Here is a 13,208-nt window from a genome sequence, read left to right as displayed (position 1 = left end):
ACACATGTCATCAGGTTCAATGCATGGCTGTTATTGTGAATTAGTAAAGGTGTTCTCTTTTTTCAAGTTATCGTGAGATCACGCATAAAGCAGCAAAAGAGTTTATCTACTGGCTATGCCTAATTTATTGATCCTTTCAACCCCCTTATTATGTGTGTTTTTAGAGTGACTGTTTAATCTTACTTTCCAAAAAAAGAACATGAGGTGTTCAGTTCAGACATTGTACACCATCACACCATTCAAATAGGGTCAGGAAGTAAGAGACTTTGCCAATTAAAGCCGCCTTGTAGACGTGTGGAGACTTACAGCCATTGACACTCCTTTGGGAATTCTAAAAAAATATACCGTATATACCCGAGTATAAGCCGACCCGAGTATAAGCCGAGACCCCTAATTTCAACACAAAAAACTGGGAAAACCTATTGACTCGAGTATAAGCCGAGGGTGGGAAATGCATTGGTCACAGCCTCCCAGTATATAGTCTGCCAGCCCCTGTAGCATACAGCCTGCCCAACCCCTGTAGCATATATCCTGCCCAGCCCCTGTAGTAGGAAAAAAAAATAACACTGTACTCATCTTTCCAACGTCCCCCATAGGTCCTCTTCTGTCTCAGACTGTCTCAGACAGAAGATGACCTATGGGTGACGTCAGAAAGGTGAGTTGTGTCTTTATGTTTTAGTTGACTCGAGTATAAGCCGAGTTAGGGTTTTTGAGCACAAATTCTGTGCTGAAAAACTAGGCTTATACTCGAGTATATAAGGTACACAAAAGTCTTCAGAATGAAACATCATCAAGGATGGAACATTATGCTTAACATCAAGCATGACTTTCAGGAAGCCTAATGATATGAGGCTGGATTAAAACCAAACCGGTATATCTATTCCAAAAGGAACAGATTCTCAGCTATAGACAGCCCTGTGTGAATGTTGTTGCATCTCTTCAGTAGAGTGTAGGGAACTGGTTTGGCAGGGTGAGAGGCTTTTGACTATGGTCAGGAAGTAAGAGGTCTCCTTCTTGAGACTTTGCCAAATAAGGCCGCCTATTTGAAATGTGTGGAGGCTTATAGACATTGACACTCCATAAATGTATACTGCATTCAGACAATGATTGATGCAGACCCCAGACCAGGCAATAAATAAAATATAGACCCCACAGCAGGTATTAAATAATAATATTGATCCCAGAGGAGACAAAGTATTGTGCCAACATTTGAAAACAACTAACAGAGACCAAAAAAGCAGAGAAGCAATAATGGAGACACCCAGATCAGACAGTTAATGATGTAGAGCTACAGAGCAGATTGCTAATGATGGAGACCCTACAATATACAATAATAATGGAGACCCCTATAGTAGACTATTTATAATAGAGACCCCCAAAGAAGACAATAATAACTGAGACCCCAGAGCAGACATTATTATTGGAGACCCCCAGAGCAAACATATGATAATGACATCTGACAAGTATTCCTCTTCTGGCTTCTGGCAGCTTGTATGCACCATTGAAATAGCAGATCTTTTTGCTTGCTGCTCACAAGTTGGCAGCGCAGGGTGAGTCCAGCGTACAAATAATGACCAAGGGTTAATAATAATTCTTTATTTATATAGCGCACACAGATTATGCAGCGCTACACAGAGGACGAAAAAATTGGTCCCAATTGGGGCTCACAATCTAAACAAACTAACAGTATGTTTTTGGAGTGTGGGAGGAAACCGGAGGACCCGGAGGAAACCCACGCAAACACAGAGAGAACATACAAACTCTCTGCAGATGTTGACCTGTTATTATGAGGTAGGGACATCTTAATGGTGCTTAGACGTTTAGTGCCTGTGCTACGGATTATTAAGACCCGGGGCACCATTGTGCACTATCCCTGTGCAATACTTAGATCCAAACTGAACTGGGAAGGGGAGGGTGGGGGGTTTATCGTCACAATGGGGTGTTTTTACAAGTTAGATACATATATAAGTATATGTGTGTATATGTCTAACGAGTTATAAAAGGTTTTATTTTGCTTCCTGTGCCCTTCTACCTCATTACTATTCTGTATTTTTCCATTGTACAGTTTGCAGCTTTATCATAAAGCACAAAGCTATAGGAATTTTCCAAATCCTTCTCCCTATTCATGAGTTGATGTAAGCATCAAGTCACATGAAAATTCCTTCTTCATTATTGTTGCAGATAATGAGGCTCCTTTTTTTTTTTAATCTTGTGTCTCTTTCCTCATTAGGGACTTTCCGACAACATACGAGAAAAGAAAAGAGAAAGGAACGAGGAGGGGAGTGGCTATTGGGGAATGTCCCGGCTCTGGTCCATCCCCTATGGGAGGATACAGGCGTTCTGTATACACACAGACACATGTCATGTGAAATCACATTGCTACACTATACACCATGGGGCTAACCTGCAGCGCTGCAGCTCAAGGTGAGTGGTACAAAGAATACCAGGTATTGCAATCACTACTATAATAAATATGCTTAAAGCTGAAGTTTTGGAGAACTTCTTTAGTCATTTAACTGGTCGTTGCTGGTATTTCGTTCTAATTTTGCAAATGACATAGTTATTATTATGTTACAATGCGGTTATAATATCGCCATGTTGGACACCCTGCACTAATAATATGTAGAACTACGGTTGGTGCAGATGTTGCAGGAGATATATGGATATTATGGACACAAACTTGTATCACGGTTTTCTTAAATCTTTAGATCTGATGTAAATTATGCTACTAGTCACAGTTTATGTGCAGAATGTGTTTATAACCAGGGGCGTAACTTGAGGGGGTGCAGAGGGTGCAGTTGCAACTGGGCCCAAGAGGTTTAGGGGGCCCTTATGGTGTCACTTTCCCATATGAGAAGACTATTACTATAAACCATACATTATAGTCGGGGGCCTGGCACAGACTTTGCACTGGGGACCATCAGCTTCACTGTTTATAACACAAAAAAGGGATGGAAAATGTGTTGGACCTACAAAAGTCCTCCATCTTTTAAGCCCCTATTACAGGTATGCAAGATCCCAGCCAGCAGAAAGGTGAAGCAACTAACTAGAACTGAAGGGACAAAAGTCATGGAAAGCCTCATTGTAATGCTTTATATTATGCAAGGTATAAAAAAATCAATTAATACAATCTAGATATCCAGTATAGGTGTTTTTTTTATTTAGGAAACCTCCTAATTAACCTGCTCCAAGGTGGACTATAGAGAGGGGAACCCATGGTATGACCCCCTCTTATATATAATGTCAGGAGTCTAAAGCAATGGATAGATTTCAATAGGATTTTTTTTAAATGCCCATTGACTCTGTTGATTTTTTTCACTGTACAGTATATAATATTTATTGCTAGTATTTCATAAGGCTTTTACAACAGCAGGTAAGATGAGCATGAGACTTGTGATTTCCCCTAGGAATCTCTTTTGCAAAACCCCCTTCCTTCACTTGTCTCCAGGCATCCTGCATCATGGGGATTGCAATCTACTTAAAGGACATCTACCACCATGGATGAAGGATTGTAAACCAAGCACACTGACATACTGGTATGTGCCCCCTCTGGCAGGATCTGCTCTTATTTTAGCGTCTTGTACCCTAGTTTTTAAGAAAAAAAAGGCATTAAAAATTATGCAAATGAGCCTAAGGAGATCCAGGCTTTATTAACACCTATGGAGCCCTGAGCCCCTCAGGCTCCTTTGCATAGTTTTAAAAGTCTTTTTTTTTAAAACTAGGGCATAAAAAGCTAAAAGAAAAGCAGATCCTTCCAGAGGGAGCGTACACCAGTATGTCAGTGTGCTTGGTTTACAATCCTTCATTCTGGTGGTAGATGTCCTTTAATATTTAAAACCGTCTCTGTCAAGCTCGTTTCTGGTATTGCAGCATGAATGAGAGCTGGACTGTAGTTACCTGGCCCGGCAACTATACAGAAATTGGAGCTGTTCTTCTGGCTCTGTTTCCACCACATACCAAATATTAAAAAAAGTTGCCTGTAGGTTGAAAAACATGGCCACTTTCTTCCAAAAATTGCTCCTCTCTTGACTGTAAATAGTGCGTGGTTTTGCCACTAAACTTCATTAATTTCTATACATCGTAGCTGCAATACCAGAACAAGCCATGGTCAGGTGTGGCGCTGTTTTTGGAAAAAATCTACACAACCTCTTTAAAGGGGTTTTCCCACGAAGACAAGTTGGGCCCTATCCACGCGATCTCTGTCAGCTCCATAGAGATTAATGGAGCAGAACGGTCATGCACAGCCATCTGCTCCATTAGTCTGAGGAGCGGCGAGGGGTCTGTTGCATCTGTTTTCGTGATCTGTGGGGGTCTCAGCACTGAGACTCCCACTGATCAGCAAGTTAGGCCCTATCCCCTCACTTGTCTTTGTGGTAAAAGCCCTTTAAGGATAGGTCATCAATATCAAGAAGGTGGCCTTACTGTCCAAACCAAACAGGGTGTTAAAGTATTCTAGTTTTCCAGAATCGCATATAGAGTTGCTTTTAGGTTTCCTTAGACATGTTGTCTTATATGGGGAATATATTATGTGCTCCGTATTTATTTTTATAGTGAGTTTTACGGGCGGCAACATTTCCAATACTTGCATGTGATGTTGATGTTGAATATGCCTCATAGCAGATTGTTTGCACTATAGGGAAATGTCGGAATGGGATCCCATTGTATTATGGGTTAAGGATAAGCTGTTGGGAGTAGTAGTAGTTGCGCTACTTGTCACAATGTTGGAAAAATTGCTTTTTTAAAAAAAACTAGGAAAGACTGATGATGCTGCGTTTTCCTTCGAGTTTCCCAATCTCGCCGGTCTCTCCTGTCGTCCAGGGAACTCGTGGTTAATAATTACCGTGCTTTATCGTATAATTGCTCAGATAAGCAGCACCTGCTGCACGGTTATAGTGGAGGTAACTATGAGTGTAAAATGGGGCAATTGTTTTACACACTGCGACATTGTAACCGAAAAGATGCAGAAATATCTGTAACAATATCTGATACAAAGTATCCAGTAGTAACGGGTAACGCTGGATGTGGGCACAGCAGGCGCTGGCACCGGTTCTTCCAGCATATTTTTAGCTTATTTTGCTCGGCACAGCTTGGCAGTGACTGGTGAAGGTAGTAGCCAGGAATGTAATGCGCCATCGGTACAAGTCACATGACTTGACAGAACTTCATTCAACTTCTGACTTCCCTTTGTGGTTTCCTATTCATTCAGTGTCTGACAGTGAATCGGGCGCCAACATTTAGCTACAGTTTCCATGGAGACTCTAAATTCTAGATTTTAGTGCAGCGTGTCTGTTTAATGGAGGTTATGTTGGAGGTGACAATCCTAGGAGCCTTCGCTGTAGGACAAGTCAATAGAGACACTAAGTATACAGAGCACAGCAGGTCTCCAGGGCATCCACATACATAATGTCATGCTTGTTTTGCAGAATTTGTCTCTTATACTGAATGAACGGATATTCTATGCACTTTATATTTGGAAGCAGCTGCAGTTGTTTGGGTTCTGTGACAAATTTCCATAGTGTTTCATGGCACAATGAAATACAATCCACACGTGAGAATTATCAAGGCTGGATTTATTTTAAGATATGAAAGGACCAGATAGCCATGAAAATACATTGTAATAGGTATAGTTATACATCAGGATTTGCTGACAGATTATTAATGTTATAGAGCAGAAGGAGCTGAGCAGATTGCACACAGTGTCCTATCTGCAGGCAGCATGTTATCGAGCGGGAGTAGCTGAGCAGATTGTACATAGTGTCCTATCTGCAGGCAACATGTTATCGAGCGGGAGTAGCTGAGCAGATTGTACATAGTGTCCTATCTGCAGGCAGCATGTTATAGAGCAGGAGGAGCTGAGCAGATTGTACATAGTGTCCTATTTGCAGGCAGCATGTTATAGAGCAGAACGAGCTGAGCATATTGCACACAGTGTCCTATCTGTAGGCAGCATATTATAGAGCAGGAGGAGCTGAGCTGATTGTACATGGTGTCCTATTTGCAGGCAGCATATTATAGAGTAGAAGGAGCTGAGCAGATTGTAAACAGTGTCCTATCTGCAGGCAGCATGTTATAGAGCAGGAGGATCTGAGTGGACTAAACATAGTGTCCTATCTGCAGGCAGCATGTTATAGAGCAGGAGGAGCTGAGCAGATTGTATGTAGTGTCCTATCTGCAGGCAGTATGTTACAGAGCAGTAGAAGCTGAGCAGATTGTAGATAGAGTCCTATTTTCAGGCAACATGTTATAGAGCAGGAGGAGCTGAGCAGATTATACATAGTGTCCTATCTGCAGGAAGCATGTTATAGAGCAGGAGGAGTAGGGCAGCTTGTACATAGTGTCCTATCGGCAGGCAGCTTGTTATATGTGATTGGCTGATTGGTCCTTAAAAGGCCTTTCATACTTGGTAAGGAAGGGACCAAAAAGTTAAAACTAGCAGGGAACCAGTGAGTATAAGAACAGCAAGGGGTCAATGGTGAGTGTCATCTTTCTGTATGTAGTAAAGAGATAGATGGATAGATGGATAGATGGATAGATAGATGGATGGATAGATAGATAGATAGATAGATAGATAGATAGATAGATAGATAGATGGCAAAGTCCTGTGACATCCATGTTATATGGCTCTTCATTTAAAAACCTATTGTTACTTTTTATAGATATGGACAAAGTACAAGGTTTAGGTTCCCCTACAGCACGAGATATTATTATGAATCATCTACAGTACAACCTTTGGTTATAAATAGGTGTGAGAGAAGTTGTAATATTTGCACATGGGTGTACCTGTTATAATGTGATATCATTATATCATAAATGAGCTCAATTTAACCTATTCCTTACTGGTGTTAAATATATATGGCCAGCGACAGCACTGGGCAAGTGCCAGGGTGTGTGGGGCACACAAGGCTGTAGATAAGGAATCCATGTGGGTGAGGGGGGCTGTATTTCATGAATCCATAGGGGGTGATTAGGGCTTTACTCTTTGAGGGCCTCCTAAAGACTGAAGTAGACCCTGGCCACATGGGGCTAAAAAATAGCACCGACCCTGTATATATATGGTTTAGCGTGTCTTGTCAGGACAATCTAGGAATTGCTGCTATCCAACCTGCTTGCCACTCTTTTCAAATAGTGGGAGTGGCTTAAAGAGGGATTGTCAGAAAGGGTATGGGGGCCCACTCTAATAAGAGTCTTCCGCAATTACGAATGATCTATAAACGGCCAGGCTTAATAAATTCCAGCCATCGACTACATACAATTTTTAAACAAACTCAAAACTCAAATTCAAAACATATACTAGAAATTTTACAATTGTTGACTCATATTCCTATTTGCATTTTTAGGGCTATCTTTTCATCCCCATTCCAAGGGTAGTAACATCCAACTGGGCAGTTGTTACCATCGGGCCAAACGACGCTTCAGCTTCAGTGATGGAATCGTCTTTTCCAACCGCCCAATTCTCCGAAGAGAAAAAGTCTGGATAAAGATCCTGGAGGTTGAACGGAGATGGCACGGAGCTCTCCGTCTTGGCTTTACCTCGAAGAACCCTAACAACATTGACTCTCTACCACCATTTGCCTGCCCTAACCTTACCGATAAACCTGATTTCTGGGCTATAGGGATTCCCGAAGAGATGTGCATAGAGGGTGAGGAGATTTGCTTCTGGATGAACGGGAAAGGCCAAGCACTTTTTAAGAAGAAGGGGCATTATAAGCCGAAGGTGTTATTCTCTGGTATGCCAAGAAGGACACCACTGTGGGCCATGGTAGACATATATGGCCAAACAAAGGCTTTACAGATTCTAAGTGAGTGTTTTATACTATCAGTCAATATAATAATAGTAATATGCTCGTATTTTATAAGAAAAAATAATCATAAACTTTTTATTTCAGATGCCAAAACAAAGAAGCAGTTTACTCCATGTTGTTTTCCTGGAATTACAGGTTAGTTGAGTTTTAGCTTTATAAAAAATTGCGGGATTTTTTTTTGTCTTCTTTTTTTGTGGCGTTCAATCAAAAGAGGAATCTGCCTCAGTGCTTTGTAGATTTTCTCTGTCCTGGCTGGGATCACTTCCTCTTCCTGTCATGAAATTAACAGTCCAGATGCTCCACCCTGTCCAGATTCCAGCTTCAGGCTCTAGTATATGACAATTACATTAGACATTTCTAGATAACCAGGTCACCTTTAAAATAATTACGATTATGCATTTTGATGGGATAACTGGTTATACTGGTCCATTATGAGTTGTATTATGATGAATCATTTCAGATGTGTCACACACTTAATTCCCAGCGTGCTGTCTAGTAACAAGATAGTACAGGTTCTGGAGTACTATGAGTTTGGGTAATACATAGGGCTTGTTTCTTTTCACTGGTATCAGGGAAGTGAATGGAGCTGAGCTGCAGTAACACATCTCAGCCACTATGCTGAAAACTGAGCTGTTCTTCCAACTCCTTTCTTTTTGTTGATTCTGGTGCTTGACAAGACAGCTGATCAGTGTGGGTCTTGAGTGTAGATACTGAGTACAGCTACATTAAATATGAATATTAATTTGTTTAACATTAATTATCCACAAGATATGTCATAAATACATGATAGATTGGTGTCCCACCTCTGGGGCCAGTACCTATCTTAAAAATGGCAATCCGCTCACCCCTACCCTGCCCCCTAGCTGAGTGAGGAGCTTGTCGCGCATGTGTGTGGCCACTCTCCATTCACATCTCTATTTTCCTCCTATAGACAATGTGGCTGTACATGTGTGTGCAACTTCCATTCAGGTCTATGCAATCTCATATGTTCGCTCCCGTCATGATGGCATTTATTACTAGCTTTGCGCCATTTATATGTCAGCCTTGGGTTTTTTTTTTAAATTTGTGACATGTGCGCCACAATTTATTTTCCTACAGACGCGCCTTTTCTCTTGGTGCAGCCACCACTTTTCCTGCTTTTCTAATTTCCCAACACTTTTTTTGGCGCATTTTGTGATGCATAATTAGAAAAGGAATGTGTGTGTGAGATTTCTGACGCTCATTTGTTCTTCTTGTGGAGCACCAAATACATTAAGCCCGTGCTCTACAATGTGACATCAAAGTGCAAATCACTGCTAAAATTAGGCACCAAAAAAGAACAAAAAGTGCCAAAAATAACAAATGCCCCCATAACAAATACCATGTACTTGTATAGAGAGTTAGTAATAACCAAAGTAATGAATCGTGTCCTAACTAGGGCTCTACTGACATTTGATGGATCCTATAGAACATTGGGTAGTATACAATGACCTAATTTTCCCTTGTGTATTTGTTTTACAGAGCCTATCATTTCGCATTCAAGACATCACGGAACAACTGAGAAAAAGGACAACGCCTTGCAACATCCTCCTACTGAGGAATATATGGAACAATCTATAGAAATGGACATAGTGGCAAAAATGCCCAACTTACAAATATTCGCAGAGGAAGGACCATACTGCGTGATCTGCGAGGACAGAAAAGCGGACACTCTGCTTCTTCCCTGCAGACATTGCTCCTTCTGCAAACATTGCGTTCTTAAAATCAGAGGACAGAACAACATCTGCCCGTTGTGTCGGCAAAGTATCATCATAACCCAAAGCATCAGAGAAGGACATTTGCTCTCCAACTTCGGCAGCTGATCTCTAATGTCGATTTATGGAACGAGAGGATTGTTCTTCTCACTGTGTTCCCACCAGAGACTGTTTGGCCATCCACTTGTTATCCTATTCCATCTTGCTTTTTTAGTATTACAACCAAGTACATGGTGGCAACCTTGCGATAATATTGGCAATCGTATTTACAGGGAGTTCTAGATCTGATTAGGTTTGGCCATAATAATTCTGTTTTATGCAAGGAATGGTACCAGATGAAAGAACCTAAGACATGGTTATGGTTTTGGGTCACACTCATGTAAGCCTTCCTCCAGGGGGGATATTTTTGGTGGATTTTCCAGTATATGGCAGAAACATTCTATATCCCGTTATGTAGGCACACAGTGGCATTCTTCAATCATAGGTCAACCTAATAAAATCGGCTTGTTCAGTTGACATGCATCAAATGTGTACGACTAGCTTATAGCCTTATACACATGACCAATCTACAAATTATTTTATATGCCGGTCCAGAATAAATAGTGGTAATCCATTGCAATGTATCTCCATTTAAAAAGAATGCTCCATGAAATGTGCCACAGACCACTGGGGTAAAAAACTGGAATGTAACCTTAAAACTAGGTTTTGTTATATAGACCACTACTGTATGTATGAGACCTAACCAAGAGTGAGAACTGGATACAAGTAATGGGTTATGTGATATAGAATGTGGAATGGAGAATGTGATGAATCAAACCATGTGATCCTTTACGTCCGAGTGCTACTGACACACGTGGAGGCAGTGGATATAGGATCAGTGGTATAACAGGATTACGGATTACAAAATGTAAATATGGGTGGAACGACGGAGGAAGGAAAAGGAGGTCAGATGATGGATGAAGAATGTGAGGACAGAGTCAGAGAGGAGAAACTGAAAAGGAAGTGTAATATTAAGTAAGAGAATAAGAGATGCATGGAAATCATACAAGGGCGGGAAAGTAACGAGGAGAAAGAAGCTCAAGGAAAGAGATAGGTAGCTACATGGGTGGCACAAAGAAAGTCAGAGTCAAGAAAGGTATAATCAGAGGTGTAAACTTTAAGATTTTGGGCTCCAATACAAAATCTATAACAAGTCCCATTTATTATGTATTTTATATAATATTGGGGTCTTCATAAGTGGCAAAAGGGCCTTTAGGCCAGTCATGTCACCAAGACTCGTGAGACTACCAGTTCTACACCAGCCATAGTTTCCCCCCTGGATACATAGGAAAGATAGTCAGAGACAAGTAGGAAGGAAGAAGGATAATAGTAGAGTTCCAGAAGGTATGAATATAGAAGATAAATAGAGGGAATTTAAGGAAGTTGCAGAACAGGCAGAAAATCAGGTATCGAATCTGTGTGAATTGGTGACGGAATGCCACAAATACCAAAACTGTGAATACAGGACCAAATTGTGGGTAATGTGCAATCTTGAAATGTTCATACTGTAATTTTTTTGTATTACAAACTTTGTACTGATATTATGCCATACTACCTTATTTTGTATAGTAAGAATCAGCTACTATGTAAATGTTCTCAGACATATGGTTTGTATATGATTTAAATATAAAAATATATTATTTTTTATTGAAAGTGCTGTCTTTATTCATTAGATTTTGATCTGAAAGCTTAAAAGGGGTATTCCCACAAAGACAAGTTTCTTAAATATACTCAGGATAACAAAATAACACGTTCTCTAATTCACTGTTATTAACCAAAAAAACAGCATTTCACAGATATAATTCCAACCTGTCTTCTATCAGTCCTGGTGTATACAATTTCAGCTTCCCCTGGTTTCCGACCATGCATCTTCTGGGTCGGCAGACATCTTGACTGAGGCTGTGGAGAGCTTAGCTTCCCTTTCCCTCTGCTTTCTGCAGCTGCCCCTCCCCCTGCATTCCAGAACGAGCTCACACTAATACACAGACACACTGGGGGTCATTTACTAAGGGCCCGATTCGCGTTTTCCCGATGTGTTACCCGAATATTTCCGTTTTGCGCCGATTGTACCTGAATTGCCCCGGGATTGTGGCGCACGCGATCGGATTGTGGCGCATCGGCGCCGGCATGCGCGCGGCGGAAATCGGGGGGCGTGGCCGAACGAAAACCCGACGTATTCGGAAAAACAGCCGCATTTAAAAACCGAAAAAGTGTCGCTTGGGGAGCGCTTACCTTCACCTGGTCCGAGGTGGTGCATTCCGGCGCGATGAGATGACTTTCAGCGCAGCAGCGCCACCTGGTGGACGGCGGAAGAACTACATTCATAAATCCTGGCCGGACCCGAATCCAGAGCAGAGAACGCGCCGCTGGATCGCGACTGGACCGGGTAAGTAAATGTGCCCCATGGACTTCCTGCCGGCAAACAGCAGCAGCCAGAGGAGAACAAAGCTACAGGCAGATATGAGATCAGAGATTTAGCAGAGCTGACTGTGTCATTGTGTGTTATATGCATCTCATGGATCTCATCTCTTATCTGTCTCATCTCTCTTTCTATGTGTCAGATACTAGTGAATGTTCAGAAGCTAAATGAAAGTGTATATAAACCCTGTACCCTGATAATCCAAGCACATTGTCAGCACACAGCATCTCATAGCACAGAGGGATCATGAAGTATCAGCTTAGAGAGTCCGCCCACACTCTTACACTGTCCATCACTGAGTGATAGGAGCTAAAACCACAATAAAACGGAGTAAAATTGAGTAAAGTAAGAGGTTAAAAATTATCTTTATTGTGTAAACATCACTAGGGGATTGAAATTTGCTGAATTTCTTTTGTGGGCAAACTCCTTTAATGCTACCAACATAAATGTTTACCCCCTTTTCTTCAATTACTTCTTATCAAAGTTGCAACATGAATTAACAAAACTGCTCCTAAAATTACCTCAAAGCTGATTGCGATGCAGTTGTAACTACAACGTGTGACCACGCAATAAGATGGTGGAGGTCCCTGGGTGCAAACTGCTGGGACCTCTCCCCACAATTTTTTTGACAAAGTAGATGTTGCTAATAATAAATATATATATAGAGCCCCTCGTAATAATTATATACAGCCTTCCCCAGTAACACATATATTGATGATATTTGATGATTATTGATGACAGATGTGTCACCGAGGTGCCTGGTCTCAGTGAAGTGAGCCGGTTAATGTTTGTTTAGAAACCTTAGGTTTATGACATTTTTTGTTGAGCATAGATGCTTCTTGCATTAGATCCGGGCTGGCTTTTATTGGAGTAGTCAAAGAGCAGGATGGGTGCCACCTCCCACATATCCAGGCCAGGTTTTGGCCAACAGATAAAGCCACACTGGGTGGCGTGTTGTTTTGCAGTCTGGGAGTCTGCATGAGGAGCTGGTGTTGTTACATAGCCAAGGATCAGCAATAGTGACATTGACTGCCCATGGAGGTGGATGGATACAAACCCTACAAAGGACTGTGAGTCAAGACAGGTATTCTATAGCAATGGTAGTAATAGTACAACCGAAGGCAAGGAGTTTTTTTCCGACTTGTTTTGTGGCACAATTTGTGGTGCAAAATTAGAGCAGTGTTATTAAAGTGTTTGCACCAGATTTCTGTCCGA

General features: G+C 41.4%; 1 protein-coding gene across 1 annotated transcript; it reads left to right on the top strand.

The window, feature by feature from the left end:
- Positions 1-2,269: 2,269 nt before the first annotated feature.
- Positions 2,270-11,219, top strand: NEURL3 (neuralized E3 ubiquitin protein ligase 3). Its single transcript, XM_072148934.1, has 4 exons — positions 2,270-2,424; positions 7,338-7,799; positions 7,887-7,937; positions 9,303-11,219. Exons 1-4 carry the CDS (start codon positions 2,394-2,396, stop codon positions 9,641-9,643), a joined length of 885 nt encoding a protein of 294 aa, XP_072005035.1. The 5' UTR covers positions 2,270-2,393; the 3' UTR covers positions 9,644-11,219.
- Positions 11,220-13,208: the final 1,989 nt, after the last annotated feature.

This window comes from Engystomops pustulosus, chromosome 4 (genome assembly GCF_040894005.1).
Source record: "Engystomops pustulosus chromosome 4, aEngPut4.maternal, whole genome shotgun sequence".
In the NCBI taxonomy this organism is placed as follows: domain Eukaryota; kingdom Metazoa; phylum Chordata; class Amphibia; order Anura; family Leptodactylidae; genus Engystomops; species Engystomops pustulosus.
The sequence above is the reverse complement of the archived record's forward strand: the minus strand, read 5'-3'. Positions and strand labels throughout refer to the sequence as shown.